The sequence below is a fragment of the Gopherus evgoodei genome, chromosome 9, assembly GCF_007399415.2.
Source record: "Gopherus evgoodei ecotype Sinaloan lineage chromosome 9, rGopEvg1_v1.p, whole genome shotgun sequence".
In the NCBI taxonomy this organism is placed as follows: Eukaryota; Metazoa; Chordata; order Testudines; family Testudinidae; genus Gopherus; species Gopherus evgoodei.
In genome coordinates, this window is record NC_044330.1 from 16,867,390 (window position 1) to 16,890,995 (window position 23,606).

Genomic DNA, 23,606 nt, shown 5'->3' on the forward strand with positions numbered 1-23,606 from the left:
GGGGGCTGATGGAGCTCAGCCTCCAGTTGCTATGATAAGGACGGTTACCAAGCGTTTTGTACCATCTGCCGGAAATGACCGGGAGTCATTCCCATTTTTACCAAGGCGCCCCCGGCCGACCTCACCTAGCCCAGCCAGGAGCACTCATGGGCTGATGATGACAATGGATACCAGTCATTTTGCACCATCTGCCACTGGGAACAGGATGCTGGTGTTCAGTGCTGCAGCACCCCGTCTACCAGCAACATGCAGTAGACATAGGGTGACACTGAAACAAGGCACGAAACGATTTTTTTCCCTTTTATTTCGGCGAGGGGGGAAAGGTATAAATTGACGACATACCCTGAAACATCCTGGAAAATGTTTTTGACCCTTCAGGCATTGGGAGCTCAGCCAAGAATGCAAATGCTTTTCGGAGACTGTAGGGACTGTGGGATAGCTGGAGTCCTCAGTCCCTCTTCCCTCTCTCCATGAACGTCCATTTGATTCTTTGTCTTTCCATTATGCTTATCACACAGCACTGTGCTGAGTCCCTGCTGTGGCCTCTGTCTATCATAGCCTGGAGATTTTTTCAAATGCTTTGTCATTTCATCTTCTGTAATGCAGCTCTGATAGAACAGATTTGTCTCCCCATACAGCTATCAGATCCAGTATCTCCCATATGGTCCATGCTGGAGCTCTTTTTGGATTTGGGACTGCATGGCCACCCATGCTGATCAGAGCTCCACACTGGGCAAACAGGAAATGAAATTCAAAAGTTCGCGGGGCTTTTCCTGTCTACCTGGCCAGTGCATCCGAGTTCAGATTGCTTTCCAGAGCAGTCACAATGGTGCACTGTGGGATACCGCCTGGAGGCCAATACCGTCGAATTGCGGCCACACTAACCCTAATCTGACATGGCAATACCGATTTCAGCGCTACTCCCCTCGTCGGGGAGGAGTACAGAAATCAGTTTAAAGAGCCCTTTATATCGCTATAAAGGGCTTCGTTGTGTGGACGGGTGCAGGGTTAATTCGTTTTAACTCTGCTAAATTCGGTTTAAATGCATAGTGTAGACCAGGCCTCTGTCACATTGATTCAATTTGCCTATAACATGCTGAGTTTGAACTGCATGTGTCTTCTTAGCACCCTCCCCTTGTATTGTTAGTGAAATACCCTTCTGGCTGACCTCTGCTACTCTCCAGCTGAGAAGATTACCCAACGCCTACCTGCGAAGTGCAAGTTTAAATAAATTTAAAAAAAAAAAGCCTTCTCTCCCCTTGGAAAGGGGCCTAATGTGCCACAAAACCAAAACCTTCAGCTTTACACCAGTCATACAGCTAGTGGTTCATCTCCAGTATTTTCTGCTTTCCTCTCTTGCTGATGGAACTGGAAAGATCTCTGAAAAATCTCATGAGCTTTCTTCTTCTTAAGCTCCCTTCCAAAGTCCCTGAAGGCTTCCATAATCAGTGTAATTCCGCTTGATAAAAAATCATTGGTTCAGCTTCAGAATGAGCAAATGGTGGAATCTGAACTTTTCCAGAGGCTGAGGCTGGTCATATCAGATACAAGGGATTTGGTTGAGGTCTCTCTAGACAGAGAGGGCTGATTTGGTTTTGAACCCAGTCCCATCTAGCAGAACCCCTAAAGTTCATGGGTACTATATTATAGTAGTAGTTTGCCTTTATGTAGCAGTATTATCCAGGGACCTCAAGGCACTTCACAAACATGGTGTGTGCTAGTGAAGTGGATCAGCTGGCTTAGCAATGAACAGTACTTCATCATCTAGTCAGCAGGCTGCTCCCTGCTGGGTTTTGAGTGCATTTGTTTCCAAGTGATGCTAAATGGTTTCCTATAACCAACAGGAACTCAAGTTACAACCCAGTCCAGCAACAACAGGTGCAGGTTCTCCCTTACTAAAATAAGTCACACCCATGCAAGGCCTATTTTTCACCAATGCAGTGCATCTATACTAGGCGTCTATATTAGTGCAGCTGCACTTGTGCAACAATCTCTAGTTTAGACAAGCCCTTAGTTTGCAAAGCCTGCTACAGCAATTGGTTCAGCCTTTTGCTTATACAAAAGAAGACTCCCACACTGACTGGTAAGTACATTAGAAGTAAATGTATCAACATCCCGTGTGTTACTGTGGATTTAAACGAGGAAGACAGAGCAGAACTTGGTTCTAATGATGCTAAGAAGCCAGAAGCCAAATCTGTTATTCCTCTCTGGTGGTTCTAGGAACACCTTACAATATAGGGTGAAACTTCTCAGTTCCCAGGAGTTACACCAGTGACTTCATTCGAGAATATAAGGGAGAGCAGAATTTAGCTCAAAATTCAATTGCACTTGAAGAGAATAATTGATGCTTTTTTTTTAAGGCCTTCGTTTTTAAAAAGCTGAGTGAGATTATTTTATTGTATCTGCAGTCAGTGTGTCATACTAAAGTCCTCCCCCGCTATGCAGGTTCCTACCCAGTACCCCCATAAAAGCAAACCCCATCATAAAGCTGCATAATGCAAAGACTTCTAACAGCTGGTGTTGCCTCGACACACAGCTGGGTGCTTTGCTGTGTTCAGAAGTAAGGAAGAGTTCCATACTTCCTCAGTGCCACTTTACCTGCAGGTAAAGCATGATACAGCCTGCTAGAGCCAGTTATCCAACATTGGTGTTAATAGCTAGCAACACTTGTCCTGTCTTTGCAGGATGGAGTTCTCCCTTCTATGCTTGTCTTATTTATAGAGTTCCCTCTTGGGAATCCGAGTGCAGTGACCATTTGGATAGGAGTAAGCTAGGAGTCGCTCAAGTGGATCCGTGTGGCAGGAATTCAGTGTCTAGCCAGCCATATGTACCAGGATTGCACTCGCTTGATGAAAAGACATACCACAAATATTGTAGCATAAATGCTTTAGTGCTTCCTCCATCACTGCTGGTAAGAAATTCATACTGAACCGTGAGTGTCTGTGGCTGGTATTCCCATTTGTCAGGATGAGTAAGCATCAGGTGAGCAAAAGCAGAAGTTCTAAAAGCATTCACATGCCCAACATTGTCCAAAACATCACTTTCTTCATATCAAAATAGTCAGCGCCCTGCCTCCGAGCTAATGTGTTTGTCTTAGGTTTTCTATACACTAGAAAAATCAGTACTCATATCACAGCCGCCATCAGCAATGGTGCAGTCAGGGGCAGCTCCAGGCCCCAGCATGCCAAGCCGTGGGGCGGCAAGCCTCGGGGGGCACTCTGCTGGCGCCACGAGGGCGGCAGGCAGGCTGCCCTCAGCGGCTTGCCTGCGGAGGGTCCACTGGTCCCACGGCTTCGGACCGCAGGCAAGCTGTGGAAGGCAGCCTGCCTGCCGTGCTTGGGGCGGCAAAATTCCTAGAGCTGCCCCTGGGTGTAGTTACACTGATAGTAGCAACCAGATAAATACTGCTATATACAGAGCATAGATATTTTTGCCACTGTCTCATGGAATCCAGGAGCCTCTTCTACTGCTAGGGCTCCCACCAATGTTAACATGGGATCAGCTGAACCAGCAATAGCTTCCATGGGATTTGTGTGTATATAAAATCCCCTACTATGAACATCACCTAGAAAGTGTGCACACACACACACACCAGTCCACCCCCCTTAACTAGCACTAACAGAGGCCACCACCTGCTGATAAGCAAGCTAAAAAACTCAAAAAGAATTAGGTTCCTAACTTTAAATAGAAGTTAGGAGCCTAATTCCTTTTGAGCATTCAGCCCTCAACATCCAGACCAGTTAAAATCAAGCGAGTCTCAGTTATGATGCTATTTGGTGACTTCTTCAGCACGCTTAGATCTGAATGAATGTTTAACTCAAATTGTCTCAGGCCATCCCCCATATGAAAGCAAGGAAGGAGGACAACACATTCCAAAGGCAGCAGGATCCGTGGGCATCATCTGCTTGTCTAGCCCCCAAGCCAGCTAAACACGTGTTTGTTTCCAGTAGTTACATGGAATAGCTAGCAACAGAAGCTGGGAGTCAAACTGCTTTAACTCAGAGAAGCAGGAAAGCACTTTAGCAGAGTGCTGAGACAGCCCATCCTGAGCCATTCTGTGTGCAAAGCGGGAAGTCACCTGTGCCAGACACGCCCTGCCCCCAGGACCGGAGCTTCCATTAGGCGACCGCCTAGGGTCGCCTAGGGCGCCAGGATTCGGGGGGCAGCATTTTGTGCGCTCCCCATGGGAGCTTCCGGTTCCGCTCCCGTCGTGCCGCCGAAGAAGGACCTTCTGCCGAAATGCCGCGGAAAACAGCGGCAGGCAACTGAGCAGCTCAATGACTGCCGCTGTTGCCTGCGGCATTTCGGCAGAGGGTCCTTCTTTGGCGGCGCGACGGGAGCGGAAACTGAAGCTCCCACGCGCCCCGTGGGGAGCGCACAAAATGCCACCCCTAGAATTCTGCCTAGGGTGCCAGAAACCCTGGCGCCGCTCCTGCCTGCCCCAACATCTCAGATCCATCCTGAGCTACTGTTTACTGCAAGGCAGGGTACCTCTGATGCTCGATGTGAAGCTGCTGGCTGCCTCATCTAAGGTTTAGCCCAAACAAGAAGTCAAAGAATGAAGATTTAAAATAAAGCTATAAAATAGGCTGTTTAAATAGTCAGGAACTATCTGCTGAAAACCCAAACTACTCAGCTGTGTTTATTTGCTCCTGAATAATATCAGTAACAATATAGTTATACCAGTGTAATGATTGTTATACTAATTACACACTGCAGCTGAGATTCAAGGGGGGTGGGGGGAATAATGGATGGAAGAAAATGGTTTTCTGTGAAAAGATTGTTCTCCCAACCAGCTGTTTTGTGGGTATGTTTTCGGTAGAAAGCCAGCAATCACTCCTCATTGGAAAAAAATCTAATTCAGAATTCAAAGAAATATTGCAGGGAGATGTACCGTGTCTTCTGTTTGCAAACACTCCATTTACAAATTTGGAGCACGACTTTGTCTGCATGAATGTTTCCTGCGCACTAAACAAGGAACTGTATTCCTGCCACATACACAAAATGGCTTAGGGGCAAAATAATTGTATTCTGTGGAAAAAGTCTATAATCCACAAGTACTGGGAACCCCTCTGAAACTTGTTTAGCAATGAGAAGGTAAACAGCATCTGATGGAGATACTAGGTTGCTTTCAGGGAGGTGTTTTGCAAAGGGCAGTTTTTTTATTTTAGGAACTGAGTAATTTTTGTAAATCAAAACAAAAGCCAAAACAACAAGGTCCCAATCCTGCAAACACTTACACTTGGGAATCAGTTTTAAGAGTCCTATTGAATTCAAGTAAAGTAAACCATATGCCAACTGTCTGGAGGACTGGGGCATACGTGATCCTCTCTTTTTGACTATATTTATGGAAAACACGATCTAAAAGGATTTTTGTTTTTAGTTAGTTGTACTTTCTGGGTCTCCTGCATTAGAAAGATGTTGCAATGTCAAGGTTAAGTACAATAAAACAAAAAAACCAACCTAATTTCTACAAATACTTTCATGATTAAGAGACCCTGATTTTACTAAACAGAAGTGGTAGGCTTAAGTTGTCCTGATAGAATGCTTCTAACACAACATTCATGACCTCACACAAAATGAGAGACCACCACTAAGGAAGGCTGGGAAACCAATCTCCTCATACACCATTTTTGCACCAGTGTAATTCAAGTAGCTTCAGAAGTGTTATTCTTGATTTACATTGGGGGAAGAACACCACTGCATGGTGTTTAACTGGCAGACGCAGCTCCTATGTAAAACACTTCTGCTTGCATAGATTTTGGAAAGCTGAAGTAGCATGTTTGGGTCACTTGACTTCTCAGCTCTTCCCAGTCACTGGGAGCTTTAGAGGGATGAGAACCCCAACAATTCCTAACAAATCTGGTGACATTCCCTGATTTGGCTTCCTCATCCTTTTCTTCCCCTCCCCTCCTGATCTTCTTGCCAAGCCTCAGAGCCTTTCACTTACCTGTTGCTGTCTTCTGGGTTGCCTATGTCTTGAATCCTTTCCTTCCAAGATCTTCTGGAGGTGGCCAACTGACCCACTCCATCTGCTAAGGGAGCCAGCAGAGAAGCCTACCGTGACCTCATCTCCCCTGGGCATCATTGGAAGGGGGAAGGACAACCTGTAGAGAAGCATGGTTTTCGCAGTTGTGCTTTCCTAGTGGAAACTAAATTGATGTGGGTGTTAAGGACTTTTGCACAGCACTTCTCTTGAGAAGCTTATTAGAAACAATTTTATTAGCTGGTCCCCAGTCAGGCCACTCCTTAAACATCAGTCATTGCAGCCAGCCTCTTCTAGAGCACAGCAGCATTCATTGGTTCCCCTCACTCCAGCCACCACTACAAAGGTTCCCCTGTGCACTAGTTCCACTTCCTCTGGAACAGCCAGTGCTCACACCCGACATTCTAGTGGCAAGAACAGTGTGTTTGGAGTCATGCACATATTGTGTTCCCCATCATTTTTCGTATATTTCAGATATGGTCAAACATATTAGCTACTTTGCTGCTGACACCTATCTGTGCATCAAGTGACACACAATATTGTCAACTGTTGAAGTTTTCCTTGAATAATGGGGTTTCAGCGGGTGCTAGAACTCATCTGGTGATGACGCGAGATGCTCCATGCCCATCACAAAGTTGAGCCCTGCTGGAAGCCAGCAGGCATCTCCCCTTCAGTCACCATTCTCACAGGGGAAGAAAGCAAAGAGCCCAGCGCAGCTCTGCTCCCTCCTTCCCCTCCTATGAGCAACAACCACAGGGCAGCTCTGCTGCTCCTCCCCCCTTCCACATCTGCCTTGGATGAAGGCAGAGGGGGATGAAGTGCCCCTGGAACTGCCACCCCCAGCCTACGAAGGGAGAGGGGACCATGCTGCAACCCCAGCCTCAGAAAGGGTATGAAGAACCCTAGGAAGAGCAGAGGTGGGGATTGAACTGGTGAGGGTTACAGGGGACAGGATCAATTCCTAGGCAGGTGGATGGACAGATGTGAAGGTGAGGGCTTCTGCAACAGGGGCCAAAGGCATCTTACCCCGTAGATTTTGGAGAGTGATCAATACTAATTGTCACACAGATGCTGCGGATGGCAGGGCTGGGAAGAGGTTTCCAAAAAAAAAACCACCAAAAGAAAAGTATGATTTTTTTTTAAAAAAATCTTGATTCTTGGGGCTAAAATCATGATTTTAGGGGGCCTGACTTGTGATTTTTGATCTCTTGAAGTTGGCAGTAGCCAACAGATCACTCTGATGCTGCCTCATCTACCTACCAGGCGAGCTCTGAAGAGCTGACATTCTGTACCCAATCAGGACTTTGAACATTTCCAGTCTGCTGCACACCAGAGTTAGAGATCAGACCATCCTGCTCCCAACACACAGGATTCTACCTCTCAAGCCAAAGAGAAGCCTCGGGCTTTTGATGCCTGTTTGATCCATTCCTATTCTATCCAGTGGAAGGTAGAGGCACAAAATCATAATAGAAAGTTAATTCTTTTCCTCCACTGATTTCTGAGCACTATATAGAAGGCAGTAAATATATCATTTGCCTTATTTTATATACAGAGAAACTGAAGCATAGAGCGGTGAAGGAATTTCCTAAGATCGCCCAGAAAGCCAATGGCAAAGCCAAGTCTTGTATCCCACTCCACTACCTTATCCGCTAGATCATATCCTATAAACTTAGGTCCAGTCCTGCTCCCACTGAAATCAATGAGTGTGTGTGGGGGGGGGTGTATTTATGAATGGCAGTATGTTTATGTAAACGCAGCAAAGAATCCTGTGGCACCTTATAGACTAACAGACGTTTTGGAGCATGAGCTTTCGTGGGTGAATACCCACTTCGTCGGATGCATGTAATGGATGCATCCAATGAAGTGGATATTCACCCACAAAAGCTCATGCTCCAAAACGTCTGTTAGTCTATAAGGTGCCACAGGACTCTTTGCTGCTTTTACAGAGCCAGACTAACACAGCTACCCCTCTGATACTTGAGTATATTTATGATGCATACAACCAATGCATAGAATAATATATTATCATCCCATATGGCAACTCTAGTGGAACAATTAAAACCTCAGATCACCTAGTAGTCATATTAATAAGTCATCACTCTTGTTGATACATACTGGCACAATCTTCTTTGAACTTTGTCTTTTCATTGGCTAACCTCAAAGAAGGATGATAATTTTTAAAGCCATCAGAGAGTGAAACAGAATACCTGCCCCCCATTAAGTCATCTGTTTCATAAACCTTTCAGGCATGTAGTAGTCTGTTAATGTCTTATGTTTGCAGTTTGCATGCATTTTTAATCAGCTTTGAATAATGACTTTTTGTATATGGCTAGATGATTTGGTTTCTCATTGCTCTTGCAGCTTGGACTGCATGTCAGAAAAACTCAAGTATCATTTTCAAAAGCACTATTATCTCTGCAAGTTAAAAAGTGTGTGAAACATACAAAAACTCCAACAACAAGAATACAAGTGCTATTGCATTTAATGTAAAGAATCAACAGTTTTCCATTTACACTGAATGTTTAAAAGCTACACTTATTATAGAGCATTGAATTTGTAATTTTATAAAGCCACTTTCCTTCAGATACCAAAACTGATTAAAAACAAAACACTGTTCTGAATTTGCAAAGAAAAGTAATTTCTGGTAAAACATTAAATACATTTTCCTACACAATGCTCAATAATGGCTATACGTCATGTTTTACTTGTTAAACCCCTCAAGGAAAACACAGTACTATGGTTATTATGGAAGCACAGATGGCAGTTACATGTTAAGGAGGAGATGAATTTTACATTTAAAGCAGCAACTCGGTTTGTTAAATATGAAGAATACAGCATATCCCTCCTAAAATTACAACACTTACTCTGCGTACAGAATGAATGTTCTAAGAATTTACAAGTTAATCTGTTAATTAGAGTTACAAATTTTAAAGGAGTTCTTTACAAAGTTTAGCACCCTGGATCAGGCCTCTCATTTTTTTGGTCCCCAATGATCTTAATGTAACAATAATATGGGAAGCCTGAAGAGTATGTGAAAGATCACTGAAGTCTCCTACACCGACTACATATGGAGACTTTTTTTTGCTTTTTGTGGTTAGTGGCCGTTTGTCACGATTGTTTTTCATACTGAAAGCTTATTGTTCCTCAGCCTCTGTTAACAGATAATGTTCTTCTGTGGAAAACATAACTGCCCTCTTTCACAATGGCCACTGGCTCCTAGTGATCATAATGGGAGTGAAGCCAAGCTGCCCGCAGGGAAGACAGAGTTCCCATCTGTACCAACTTTTGGACTATGGACACCAAGGGTAGATTCCTTCTTGTGAAAGGTGTTAACCTTTCGTTTTAGCAGTGGTTCTCCCATGCCAACAAAGGCATTCCAGCTGTCTCAGCACCAGTCAGACAAAAAGCCCCCAGACCCTGCCACTCTTATGTAGGGTGTCCAGATGTCCTGATTTTATAGGGACAGTCCTGATATTTGGGTCTTTTTCTTATATAGGCTCCTATTACCCCCCACCCCTTGTCCTGATTTTTCACACTTGCTGTCTGGTCACCCTACCCATATGGAACCTTCCAGAGCCCACGGTATCACATCACAGTTGTGACATTAAAGAGACACGGGAAATCCCTAAAAATGATTCTGTGTAATTTGGATGGTCATTTGGGGCCTGATCCTATAAGCCCTCAGAACTCCAATTCTAGTCAACAAGAAATGTTTGAGCTGAGGGCTTGCAAGATTGGGCTGTCATTGGATATGCAGAGTGTGGCGAGCTGTTCTAGTGGGGTGGACTTGGAAATTCATTCCTTGTTAAAAGCAGTCACTTGCGCTTGATTTGCCAACATTTCCACATGCCCCTTTATGCAACTGGCCTTAGCCAAAAATTATTCAACTTCCTGGCATTGTGGAGGCCTCAGGCAGTGATGCACCTTTGTCCCTCCTGTTCTCTGCCTGTGGCACACAATAGTTTAATCTCCTGAGAGCTGCAATATTTTGCTCTACAATTCTGGTTGAGAGGCTGCATGCAGGAGTAGTATTTAATGGCCTGTGATATATAGGAGGCCCAGCTAGATCTAATTGTCCTTTCTGCTGTGGTGCTGGAACAGTTTGTATAGTGGGAGTGCTGAAAGCCATTGAACCAAACTACAAATCTTGTATATGATGGAAACTACTTCAAACCATGGGGTGCAACAGCACCCCCAGAACCCCTAGTTCCAGCACCTGTGCCTTTCTGGCTTTAAATGCTATGACTCTGCATGGAGGTAGCTCTGTTTCCATTCACAGAGGTGATGGATGAAAGTCATAAAATATTCCTTCCAAGAGATTTCTTTCAAATGAATCACTGCTGGAAGAAGCAGCAGCACACCTGGCAGGGTCTATGTAGGAAAGTTCATGCTAAATGGAAATAAAGTCATAGCTCAAATGTTAAGTTGGTACAAATTACTTCGGGGGGGAAAGCTGTAAATTGCAGGTAAATCCCTTCTGATCACTGGAAAAGGTCCCCACTGCACTGGAGTGTGACCCTGGCCCTTGACACAACTATGCCACTCCCATTGAACAGAGAGCAGAACAGAAATATAAATAAAATAATAAATAATAAGTGGTGTCCTTGGGTCTAGACACTTTGGGAAGATGCTGAAGAGAGTTCCCACCAAATCAGCATCCAGCTACCTTAGCCATTCTAAGGACTACACAGGTCAGTCCTGCAGACAATTTGCCAGATTCTGGTCTGTGGGGAATGGGGACTTTTTTTCCCCAGTGGATGTAGCTTTGGTGCACTTGAGAGACCTTTGTTCACTGATCTTAACTACGGTTGTGTCAGACTTGAAGAACACTCATGCAAATGCCCTGTTAAGGGTCTAGTTAGTACTATTAGTTGTAGTATAGCATTAGAAGGCCCAGCTGAGATTGGGATCCATTTCCATGAGGCACTGTATAAGCACACAGACAGTCCCTACCCAGAAGAGCAGACAGTCAAATTAGATATAACAGATGGGGGGAGGGGAACAAAAGCAGAGAGAGGTGAAATGATAATATTGGTGAGAAGGAAGAGACAAGCTAAATAAAGCAGGGAAAGAACAGGTTAAAGAGTGTTATTATTTAGATAAGTTAGATATGTTCAACTCAGGAGGGCCTGACAAAATTCATCCTGGGATACTTAAGCAATCTCAGAACCATTAGCAACGATCTTTTATTGTAGCATGAAGCACAACAGAACACAACCCAACACAACCCTGCAAAAGCAGCATTATTGTACACCCATCTCACACACAGCTCCAGCCTGATCAGATTCTTGTTCCAAATAGAAATAATTGCCTGCCTGGATGTGAGGCACACAGTGGTTATTGCCAGGTCCTGGGCATACACAAGGTCATACACCATGCCCCCTAATCTCAGCCTCTCTCCTCTGGCTCCCAGTACAGGGCACTCTTTGGCGTGGCCTTTCTGTAAGCTTGGAGAAAACTCAGAAGTGGAGCAGAAAGCTGCTGGGTGGGATTCTGAAGACAGCCTGCAGACCATTGAAACAAGACTTGTGCTCCTAACTAGCTTAGGCACTTTAGAATATCCCAGCCTCTGTCCCCATGCTGACTTTCCAGTGGCTGAGGTCTCTGGCAGGTGCCCAAAGTGTGGTGCTATCTCATCAGCTCCCCAGTGAGGAGCACTGCCTGGCCTGTTACAAGCACACTCTGTTTCTTTTCTACCATAGGTACCTTTAATCCTGAGTTTCCAAGTAGGATTTAGCACAGGTACACAGCAAGAGGAACCTGCCACACAATTTTCTTCCTCTAAATATCCCCCTTTACTGCCTGTTCCTTCTAGTTGTATCTTCTCCCAATTACTGAATCATTTGTCTCATTAGCCCAGCAACTACCACCCAGGTGTCAGCAATGCCAAGAGAAACTGGTCAATTAATTTCACTCAAGCTTGAAGTCTTCCCAGTATTGCAGCCTCATCAGTGCCCCAGATGCTACGGAGAGTACCCCGTGACAGACAGCTTGGCCAGGATTTCACCAAGGGCGTGTGACTGCTTATGAAACAGTAAACACTGGAATAAAACAGTAGAGTTGGAAGCATGTTCTGCAGCAGTAAGGTTCTGACAAGAAGAGTGGCACCAGTGCTGCTAGTCTAAGTGGGGTTAATAACAGCTTGTCCATCGTAAGAGAGAGAGAATAGCACTGAATCAGTGATAGCGCCAGTAATCTGCTGCCACAGAGAATGCACATGCACCTTCGGTGTCTGCCTGTACACGTATTTGAGGGGGATGTCTGTGCTCAGAGTTCCATCGGTGGCTGACATTTAAACCCTTCCATTGATATTCAAGGTTCTGGTCACCACCTACAAAGCCCTAAATGTCAGAGACCACCACTCAACCTGTGTTTGTCTGGATGGGGCTAAGGCATTATCAGCAGCAAGCCCTCTTCTCTGGAATTTGCTCCCTGCAGAAACGGTCCTGAGCCCAAACCTGGCCACTTTCAGACAGAACCATAAAGTTCACTGCTTTGTCTAGGCTTTTTCCTAATTTCTGAATCTGCCTCCCCTCTCACCTAGCTTGCTGGCAATGGCATTCCTCTTCCTCCTTCTGAAGCGGATGTTGATTCTCACGGGATATTGATCTGTCCAAGGCCTTGGTCTCTGTTTAACTGTGCACAGGGCACCCCCAATACTGTATGGTCAGGGCCTGTAAGAAATACAAATAAACCATTTCTGCCCTCCTGTGTACAAACAGGACATTAGCTTGACTAGTATTTATGCACACATCTAAGGCCAACAGGTACTGGTGGCATTGCAGTATATTGCTAAGGTTAGTAATATGCAGAAAAGAACTTAGGAAATAGAGGCTAGGAATAAGACTTTTTAGGGGGGAAGTAGAATCCACATTGTTTTGGGCTGGATGAAGAAGGGAGAATTCTATCTCCGCCAATTCTACTACACTGTCATACAGTTCATGCATTGAGACGCTTTTTATATATATATAAGCACTTCCCATTCCTGGTTACAAGGCAGCTGGTCTTTAAACCTCTGTTTTCTTTGGCATGGTACATGGTTCATCTGAGATAACCCACAATTAACATCAGGGCTGCAGCATATAAAGTGCAGCATGTCAGTAATATCTTACCCCCATTAGAGGAACCGAAGAACAACCCTCCACAAGCCTCAGAGTGTCTCAATCTTTGTTAGAATGCCACGTGATCAAAGTCTGGCAACATGTCTGCATGCCTCATGTGCTTGTGGAGGAGTCTATGGGTTTCCTGAAGGTGTTTTGAACTGTTTATGAGGGCTGGCTGAACATTTGCCATTGACTTTCCCTCCCCCTTTTTTAAAAAAAAATGGAAAATGGATTTTCAACTAAAAATGCTTACATCCCTTGGAGACAGTCTTTCCTTGTCTCTGTTACACCATCCTGACTGAATACAGATAGTTAGGGGTAAGGGCAAGGATTCTCTTAAAGAGCCTGCCCCTGCAGTGCCAGAGTCATCATCACCACAGAAGCTGCATGGAAAGCGAGTAAAATGGTTCCTTATTCTCACTCATTGTTTTTTACAGATGCTCATAAATAAGCACAAAAGGGAGTCACAGCTGCTTAGCAGGGAGCCCAGCCCTATTGACATCATCAGGCCCAAGGTGCTCAGCACTTCTGAGGATCAGGCCCTTAGACTGGAAGCTTCTGGGCAGGGACCCTGTCCTCTGCTGGTTTTGGTCATCGCTAGCACTCAGTCATCACTCAATAAATAACAGGAATACACTGTCATTCAGTCCTAGCATGACTTGCTCAGTTGCTCTCACTGCCCTCTTCGCCCCACCGTCTCTCTCTTATTTACAACATAATTATTAGTCCTCTTGAGACACGGCAAGAAATGTTTGACTGACTGATCCCTATTATACCCAAAGCTGCATGAGCAGCATCTTACCTAAGAAGCCTAATGCTATTATCCTCTAACAGCAGCAGCTAAGATCTGGGCTTGGCAAAAGTCTGACTTTCCATATCTTCTTTCAGCTCCTTGCAGATATCACGGGTGGATGACGGTTCCTCGGACCTGTATCCCAGATACTCATTCTCAGTACAAGCAATAGACAGCATAGTAAATTACTACCCAGCTCTCAGAGCTGTCGTAGCCCACAGATAAAGGGAGCAGCAGATGGTTAACATTGAATTTCTTCTTTTTTTTTAATCTAATTTTGCCTGGTTGAATAACATGTGTGGAAATATTTATCTATCACAGGAGCCAACCAAAGACCCTGGCCCTCCATGCTGTGTGTTTACCAGCAGTACTTATGGATGGACTCCCTTCTGAGCTCCCAGGGGAGAGGCCACATTTGGCATGCACATATACATGCGGGATATGTATGCACAGATTGCATTTGCAAGTGTTCAGCTGCTGCCAGCCTCCTGCTTTGCCCACACAAATTCACATTCATGTGCCCTTGAGATCATGACTAGCTGGGTGGAGATCTCTGGTCTGTGTTAGGAGCAGGTCAGGTTGGATTGTCCCTTCTGGTCTTAAAGCCTGCTGAGAGTGTGCACACAAAATTCCACCTAACCCTTCCAGACTGAGCTGCCTAGGAGGATTATTTCTGTTATATTAGTAGCGTGTGGTCATGCCCAGAACATGCTAAGCATGTTCCTGCTCTGCAGGCCAGCAGCTGTGGCCCAACCTTCTTCCCACTCCTTTCTGTACCTATGGGAAATTAGGGAAGGAGTAGGCCCTGCACTCCCCAGAGCAGAGGGACTGTAACTGCGCCCAGGGTCTTTATGCGGGCCATGCAATGTGAGGAAAACTCATTGCCCTCCCCTAGTCTGAACACCCATGTATGAGCCAGGCACAGCCCAGCCCATACTTAGCCGCCTCCTTGTCCAGCACTCTGCATTTTCTCATGGCCATTTCTGCTTTCTAAACAGGTGTTTGTTATGCTGAGTTCGGAGTGCGTGTCCCAAAAACCACAGGCTCTGCCTACACCTACAGCTATGTGACAGTTGGGGAGTTTGTGGCATTCTTCATTGGCTGGAACCTGATCCTGGAGTACCTGATTGGCACAGCAGCTGGCGCAAGTGCCCTGAGCAGCATGTTTGACTCCCTGGCAAATCACACCATCAGCCGCTGGATGGTTGACAGTGTTGGAACATTAAATGGACTGGGTGAGAATTAGATTAATACTCTTGTCATGTAATGTGTCGGTACGTGTGTTAATCGGGGCCTGAAAGGCAAGTGGAACCTCCTTGGAAATCAGACAAGGATTGCATGCTCTGTTCACTATTTACCACCCGGTCACCTCTGCCAATGGCAGTCTTACCACTGTAGTTACTTGCGGGCATCCCAGTAGAGTAGGAGTGAGGCAGCAGCTTACCTTTCTGACATCAGATGTGCTGCCATGCCCAAGGTCCCCTCCTTCTGTGGTTCTGACTCTCTCCTCTGGAGGGAGCCCTCCTCTGGCTGTTTTGGGGGCTTTGGCCCCATAGCTAAAGGACAAGTCTTTCAAAAGAAAGCCCAGTTAATAGCTTTCCAAAACAAGTCCCACCCCTTCCTTGGGTAGCAGCCCTCTGCCTAGGGTCTGTGCGACCTGCAAGTCGTATTCCTTTATTATAGGAATCACTTTCTCCTCTTGTACCAGGGGCCGACCCATCCTTCACGAGGCCATGACTTCTCTCTGAATCCTTTCCCTTCATTTCAGGGGCTTCCCATCACCCCAAGGGCACTGTAAGGGAGCCCAGGCTCTTCACTAATCCAGACTCAGGCTCTCTGACCCTGTACCATGCAGTGGTTGTCCGCCTGTCCGCTCTAAACTGCCCTGCTCACAATTCCCACTGCGTCTTCCATACAACTTCCCCTACCTCACTCTGAACCTTCTCAGAATCTTTCCTGGACTCCCTTCCCAGCTTCTTCTCAGCAGGGAATGACACCAGCACTGACCAGGCCTCCAGCCTTGGAGAGCTTCCTTACCCCACTGCTGTCCTTCCCTTGACTCTCCTCACCTTCCTATCAGCCGGGGACCACCAGGCCCTAACTACGGGGGAGCCACCCAAGTCCCATTCCCACTTTACACCAGGAAGGAGGTCTTTTACCCTGTCTCACTCTTCCCATCAGGCCTTGCTGTAGCATATAGTCACCTAGGAGAAAAACCAGGCATAGATGGGGCCTGAGTCTGAGCCTGACTTTGGCCCATGCCTGGTTTTGCTTCTAGGTGAGATGTGACAGGTGGGTTTTCAGGAGGGATGTCTGAAACTGCCAATCCTGGTGAGTCCTCCCTTCTCACCTAAAGCCTAACCCTGCATGGTGTTGAGCTCCCTCAACTTCCACTGAAATCTGCATTTTGTGAGATCAGGCCCTTACTGATTAATGCAGATAAACAGGCGGAAGTGGGAGCCTGTTGTTTCCTCACTGGCTTATGATGAAGAAACCTTAATCCATGAGTTAAAGACCTTTGTGAGTGACTATGTCAAAATACTGCTGCTAATTCCTTCATTCACACAGTTGACTCTCCCCTGCTGATACACACGGGAAGCTGCTCAGACACAGGGAAGTTTAAAAACTCACAAAAGGCAGTATAAAAGTGGAGACAGTATTTAAAAAGCCACAGAATCTGGGGTCCTACACAACGCACAATCCAAGTGCCACTCATCCTGGATCCTTCTCACTGCCCCGTTTGATCAATAGCTGATGTTTGCTCACCGTTCCACTCTTTCCACAGCATTTTGTAGGCTGCTTTGCCCTGCGCTAGTGACAGAATTTGTAGCATGGCTCACTCACCCCTGAGGAGTTCTCCATCTGGTGACACAACTGGAAAACATTCGTTGGCTGGAGGGAGCATTCTTTGATGCAGTCAGAGGGGCCAGAATAAATCATTTTATTGGTGCTAGCAATGGGTTTGAAGCAGCATGTTTTGCTCCAAATGCAAACAGTCTCAAAGCTTGGCTTGTTCCAATCCAGTGTTCTAGTTCAACTTGGTTTAGAGACAGGCTCAAGAAGTGAAGCCGGAAACTGCATTTTTGGAGTGGAACTTCCTGCAATTTGGGTGGAGAACAAGTCTGGGGCTTGTGTCTGAGCCCATCTCTAATTTATACCCATCACCTGGAAAACAACCTGTGTTTTGTTCTCTGCGTTTGCTAAAGTTCTCTCTGACTATTGGGGTATAAGGACACTGCATGGTTTCAGGGGGGTGCCTATCACACATACACACATGTTGATGAAGATAACTGCTAGCTGAAGCAGTGTGCTTCCACTCTAGTACAGCAGCAGGTGAGAAAGTGCATGCACGGATGCTGTGTTAGTAAACTGGCAATCAAAGCAACTTCTCCAGACCCCAATTCCTGGTTAATCAGATGGGCTGCATCTGTAATGTAATGAAAACAAACATTTCTGAGCACCTAGCCGATGGCAGTTTTAGAGCCAAATCATAATATATACATTATGCTGTTTAATTTTACATTCTCTCATTATCATGAATGCCGAGCAACTCGCCAGATGCAGATGGCAGTCTGTGAGCCAGTGGAGGGCTTTCAGGGTTCAGGGATTCAGCAACATGGCTTCCGCAGACAGGGACCGTGCTGCAGAGCCACTTTTAATCATTACCATCTAGATTTCCTTCTACAGGGACTAACCAGCTGCCTTGAGCACAAACATCTAGTAATTGCTTGCTAATTTCTGTGATTTCCCTATTTGTCTAGCAGCCCCAGTGCTACTCTGTGGCTGATGCTAATGAGTAGCAATAAATCATAGTTCTGATAAATGTTTCATACAAATTTTAATGTTTGATTCATTTATAATTGGAGGCCGGCAAAGTGGATGACTAGGTGATTTTGGGAAATGGAGGCATGTCATACAGTTTAGGACCTGATCTTTCGTTCTTTGCTCACCCAAAATTCCCTTTGACTTCAGGGCAAGGAATGGAGGGTGGGTCCTTTATCCTGAATGAAAAATGGCAATCCATTCACAGTAAACAATTTGACGCACAACTGAAAGCACTGGGAAATGCCGTACTTAGAAGAGACCATTAGTCTAGTATCCTGTTTCTTACAAGGAAAGTGCTAAAATGTTGTAAGGCACCTGGTTGTTGTGCCATTCTATGAAATGGGAGTAAATGTCTTCCTGACCCTAGCTAATAATCATTTTGTGCTTAAAGCCTGGGATTGAACATCTTTGAAATGTATCGCAGCTAATGTAAGCGGAGGTGCTTTGATTTGTGCCTCCTAAACCAGGGCTTGCTGCACATCAGCTATTGATAACTGTTAATCCTTTGCATTAGGATCAGAGCAGTTCTACAAGTTTTTATATTGCTCCAGAATCCAGAAGGCAGGGGAGGGGATTTTCCTGAGGTTCTTTCTTTCTCTCTCTTGCTGTGCATGAAAAGTTACACACGTGTTTTGTTTTGTTTGTCCAGGGAATGGAGAGGAATCATATCCAGATCTTCTTGCTCTGGTTATTGCTGTCATTGTAACCATCATTGTGGCCATGGGGGTGAAGAACTCTGTGGGATTTAACAACGTGCTCAATGCAATTAACCTGGTAGTGTGGCTCTTCATCATGATCGCGGGGCTTTTCTTTGTCAATGGCAACAACTGGTCTGAAGGGCAGTTCTTGCCATTTGGATGGTCTGGGGTAAGTAAGTGTCTTACACACAATCTGGTATGCTATGGGCAGCAGCAGCCTTTAACTGAAGCATCCTAGCTGGTCACATAGGGCCCACACCTTAGAAGCCACACCACTCCAATTCCCATCTGCTGTGCTAGCAGGTCATCATTATTTATTTGTATTACATAGCACATTGAGGCCCCAACTGAGATCAGAGCCTCCAGTGTGCTGGACACCCTCTGTACACATCCATAGCAAGAGATAGATTATCAGCTCTTCTCAGCAGGGACTAACAAAACATAACAGACAAAGGGTGAGAGAGGAAACTGAGGTGAAGCAACTTGCTCAAGGTCACACACAACAGGTCAGTGGCAGAACAGGGAACAGAACCCAGGTGCCCTGACAACTAGTCCAGGGCCCTAGTCACTGGCCCATATTGCCCCTCAGGTTATGTAACAATGGAAGTCTTTAGCCACCATGCTTCCTTCTTAGAAAGCACCACTTTGGTTTCATCTCCTGACTCCTTGGCCATGTAGAGAGGTCATAGGGCCTGATAAACAGGGGAGTCTGGGGAGGGCCACCACAGCCTGAGGGGGTGGAGCACAGGTAAACAGGAGCAGTTGAGGTAGTTTCTGTGCACTGTGGGTACATCTAAGAAAGAGGGGAAGTCTGGTCAGCGGTAGGGAGGGAGCTGTCTGAGCTCTCTAAAGGGAAGGCCAGTGCTGCTGTATACTGAACTCCCAGAGACAGATTTACAGGGCAATAATTGGCACTATCTGGCACCATTCTTCCAAACCCCCTCAAACCATGAGAGTCCAAACCATACGGAATCCAGATCCCAGCTCTGATCCAGAGACCAAACCCTGACCCACCTCAAACAACTAGACTGACAGTAATAAGCTGAAGAGTAAGATTTTCCAAAGTGCCTAAGTGATTTAGGAACCTACATCCTATTGATTTTTTTTCAATAGAAATCAGGCTCCTGAGTGACTTAAGTGCTTTTGAACCTTTTACACAAGGTGTTTTACTGAAGCCTTGCTCTCTCCCAGCTGACCATAGTGAGTTGGGTTATACTGAGATCTGGATCCAAACCCCCTTTGCATCTGCATAACCAAATCCCAAATGACAACCTTTGCCCATCTTTGAAAAAGTCATTTGTGGTCCAGTCTTCCCGCACTCCATCTGAATAAGCTTAGAACTTTTTCATAACTCTAAGCTCGAGAGCCAAATATTTGAAGTGATATGTTGTTATAACGTTATACCAAAATACAGTAGCCATGGATAAAAAAGAAGTTAAGGGAGGGCTAGTGCAGTTTCTATAAAGAGGGGGAAACATACTGATATTTGTTTGGGTTGGTCTTCAGTAAAAATATTCTAAACTGTTTGTTTTGTGCATTTCATAAAGCCACCTGCCAGTGCTTATTTTCTGGATGTTAGCTCACAGCTTACTGAGAATTTGGACAGATTTGGCTTTTTCAGCCTGCTTGAACTGGTTTTTATCCAAGGATGAGCAGAGACTCGGCTGGACTAAGGCCAAGATAATTTCTTAGATTTACATTGCTCAACTCTACAAGGTTTTGTACAGAAAAATAAGCAGGAAAGTAAAGTAAACCAAGGTTCTTGGTTATCAGAACAGATCCTGGGCTGTCTGATGTTTTTCCTTCCTCTTCTCTTAAATAAATCAATATTTTCTGCTACATAAAACCTAAAGAGAAGAAAGAAGCCCCCTTGAGAGCATATATTACATTTATCTTTCGAAACTGCTTGGCCTTTTTATGCCACATATTAGGAACAATAAACAAAGAGAAATAGGAAAAAAAAACAACACAGCCATTTCTCTTGTATCGAAACCTACAAAAGACTCAAGGTAAAAGTACAGAATTTAAAGTTTAAGGGGCTTGATCTAAGCCCATTGATGTCAATGGGAGCCTTCCCATTAATTTAAATGGGTTTTGGATTAACTTAAATTTGGCTCCAAAATTTAGCTTTTGTAAAAATAATCACGCAGTCTCTGTGTTTAGGGTGAAATTCACTCTTGTGCAGAGGGTCACCATGAGGCATCTGCACCAGCTAAGTCCTTTAAAATAGGATTTAAATGAGGCTTAAGTGGTGCAGAGGTCCTCTGCAGAGTGGTGAATTTTACTGTCTAGTGCACTGCTAAATAGACAGATAATATAGATTAATATTATACACACACTGCAAACTAACCCACTTCTTGTGTCTTTCTGAGATACCAACACTTTAAAATCACTACCTTTTTTTGTCTGTCTTGCATAAAATACCTTACAGAAAGCCAAGGCCAATTCTTTCCATCTCTGTATTTAAATAAAGAATTGCTTTCAGTTTGACTCACAACTTGCCATTTATGTAATCTTCAGCCATTGCACATGCTTCAGTGTTTGTTTCCTCAGTTTGATAACTGTCCTTGATAATATTGTATATTTAAAGAACATAAACACAATAAAATATTTAAACAGTACAAGGATTCCCAGTGGGTGCTGCTAGCCCATCTGCAGTTTCCATACAAAACAGAAGTTATTTTGAAAGCTCCACACATCTGATTATACCTATTCTGGTCCTTCTATTAGCACATTTTGCGGTCACATTAAAAAGTTTGCTAATATGTAATGTGTGAGAATGTTACAAATCCTTATTAATTTAATCAGATTTGGATTCTAATAGCATGAAAGCAAGTGACTATATCAAACTGGTTAATTGTCTTATCTGTTACTGTCAGGATCTGTCAACAGATTCAGGGGCTGCATAACTACAGATCTGTGTCAAGCATTAGTAAGTTGCAAATGACCCTCTTTTAGTGAAAACCCAAGCCCCACCAGCCTGAAAACCCAAGCCCGACTCCTGCCTCAAAGGGTGGAGTACAAGCTGAGTATTCTCAAATCCAGTGGATCTCCTAGCTTTGGTTTAACATTTTTGTTTTAATGTTATTGAATGCTCTTTTATTTCTAGATATTTCATTGTATGGCATGATGTTCAAGTGGCATGTTGAAATAGAAGCACTAGATTATATCACTGGATTCTTGGTTCTCCCAGGTGCAGGCCCCAAATCAGAATGCTCAGTTTGGGCACTCAGATCAGCCTTTAAGTGTCCAAAAGACCAGCTGAAATTGGAACCAGGTTCCTTAGCTTAAGCATCCGTGTTTGAAAACTTAGAGACACTCTGAGCCACATCTGCCTTGCTTTACATAGGCTTATTGACTTCCACTCACGTTAAAGGGGGGTAGGATTTGGTCCAATAGGCACTGATTTCAGTGTTCTCACAGAAGCCAAAATCCACTCCCCAGCAGGAATAATTTGGCTTCGCATTAGGAAACTCTGTAGGAGGAAGTACTAGGGGAAAGCCACCCTTTAGGCCACCAAGTTGGTAATGGAACTTCTCCGTGGCTGCTACTGGATGCCTCCACGGCTGTGGTGTCCCTTCTCTCCTAACCCTCATGTAAGATTAAAGTGGGTCTTCCAGCCCTTGATGGAGGTGGGGCAGGAGAATACAAGGAGGCATCTCTCATTCTACTAGTTTTCCTTCATGTATCTGATTACGTCAATTATTTGTGCAGGTGCTAAAAGGTGCAGCCACTTGTTTCTATGCGTTCATTGGCTTTGACATAATCGCCACCACAGGAGAAGAAGCTAAGAGTCCCAACACCTCCATTCCCTATGCGATCACAGCTTCTTTGGTCACATGCCTGACGGCGTATGTATCTGTAAGTACCAAATACATACAACATTTCTCTACTGTAGCTTCTGTGCTGCTTTCTTTAGTAAGATAATGTGCCAGTGAGATCATGTAACAAATGTTTCCTTCTCTGGTGGATGTGCACGACTACTTCAGCTGTGGATGTGTTTGACTACTTCAATGTTTTTCTGTGGCTGCCCTTTAACCTCCCAGTCTGTTGTTTCCAGGCAGAGGATTCAGATAGTTTCATTCTGATAGGGATCCCATTTTCTGTGCCAGCTACATGGAGCATGTGACAGCATGTGACAGCCTGTCTTTTCCCCATGCATAATCTATATCCTCCGATACAAAGGGGAGGTCAGTGTTTAAGACTGCAGCAAACAAAGAAGAGCACCAGAGATGAAGGACACATTTCCCGAGCTGCATCTTTGGAAGAAGAACCACTTACACTGCTGCAAATTTGGGACGCTGCCCAAGGTAGCAAGGATCATAGCTCATAGGCAGTAACAGGTGTGGGTGGCAAGCATAGAAATGGCAGAAGCATTGTTCTGCTTCTCTGCATCCAAATAAATACACATCTGTCTTCAGGATAATGGAACAAAATTGAGTGAGTCATAGGGGGAAAATGTTGTTCTGACTGTTTTATCCAAAACCTATTCAAAGGCTATCAGGCTATCCTCTTTCTTTAATCATGGCAGTTACCAGCCAAGTCCCTTCATTTATTTTTCATTTAGATAATTGTTCTTCAGTGAAGACCATATTTTGTCCTTTGCAAATAATGGTTTAAGTATGCTATATAAGAAATATAGGACGCGTGGCCATTTCTGAAACCACATTTTAAATATTTCTGACTTTCATCAATGAGAAACTGATCTCGTCCATTGTGAGTCCATGGCAGAAATATATGCTGCAGTCAAGAACAACCCTCTGTACTCCTCCACTCCTATCTTGGTGTCTTCTTTTGTCTTTGATAGGTGAGTGTAATCTTAACTCTGATGGTGCCATACTCCGCCATTGATTCTGAATCCCCTTTGATGGAAATGTTTGTAGCCCACGGATTCTATACCGCTAAATTCATTGTTGCCATTGGATCTGTAGCAGGATTGACAGTGAGCTTGCTGGGCTCCCTTTTCCCAATGCCAAGAGTCATTTATGCCATGGCTGGTGATGGGCTGCTCTTCAGGTGAGTCATGCTTTTGCTGTCATTTATTTTTGCCCCCTGATGCTTTGTGACTGGAGGTCAAGTTAAAAATGATTGATTCAAAGTCAGTCATTTCATCTTCGCTATGGAAACCTCTCAGTTTAATGGCTGCATTTGTCCTTTAGCACGTGTAGGATCAAATAGCCAGAGAGCTGCAAAGTCAGAGG

At 44.8% G+C, this 23,606-nt stretch overlaps 1 protein-coding gene across 1 annotated transcript in view; it reads left to right on the forward strand.

Moving 5' to 3' along the window:
* Positions 1-23,606, forward strand: part of SLC7A14 (solute carrier family 7 member 14) — a 71,137-nt gene that overhangs the window by 33,627 nt on the left and 13,904 nt on the right. Inside the window, exons 3-6 of the mRNA XM_030576020.1 lie at positions 14,881-15,117; positions 18,357-18,574; positions 22,120-22,266; positions 23,213-23,421. Coding sequence (XP_030431880.1) covers positions 14,881-15,117; positions 18,357-18,574; positions 22,120-22,266; positions 23,213-23,421 — 811 coding nt within the window. The remainder of the gene's footprint in view (positions 1-14,880; positions 15,118-18,356; positions 18,575-22,119; positions 22,267-23,212; positions 23,422-23,606) is intronic.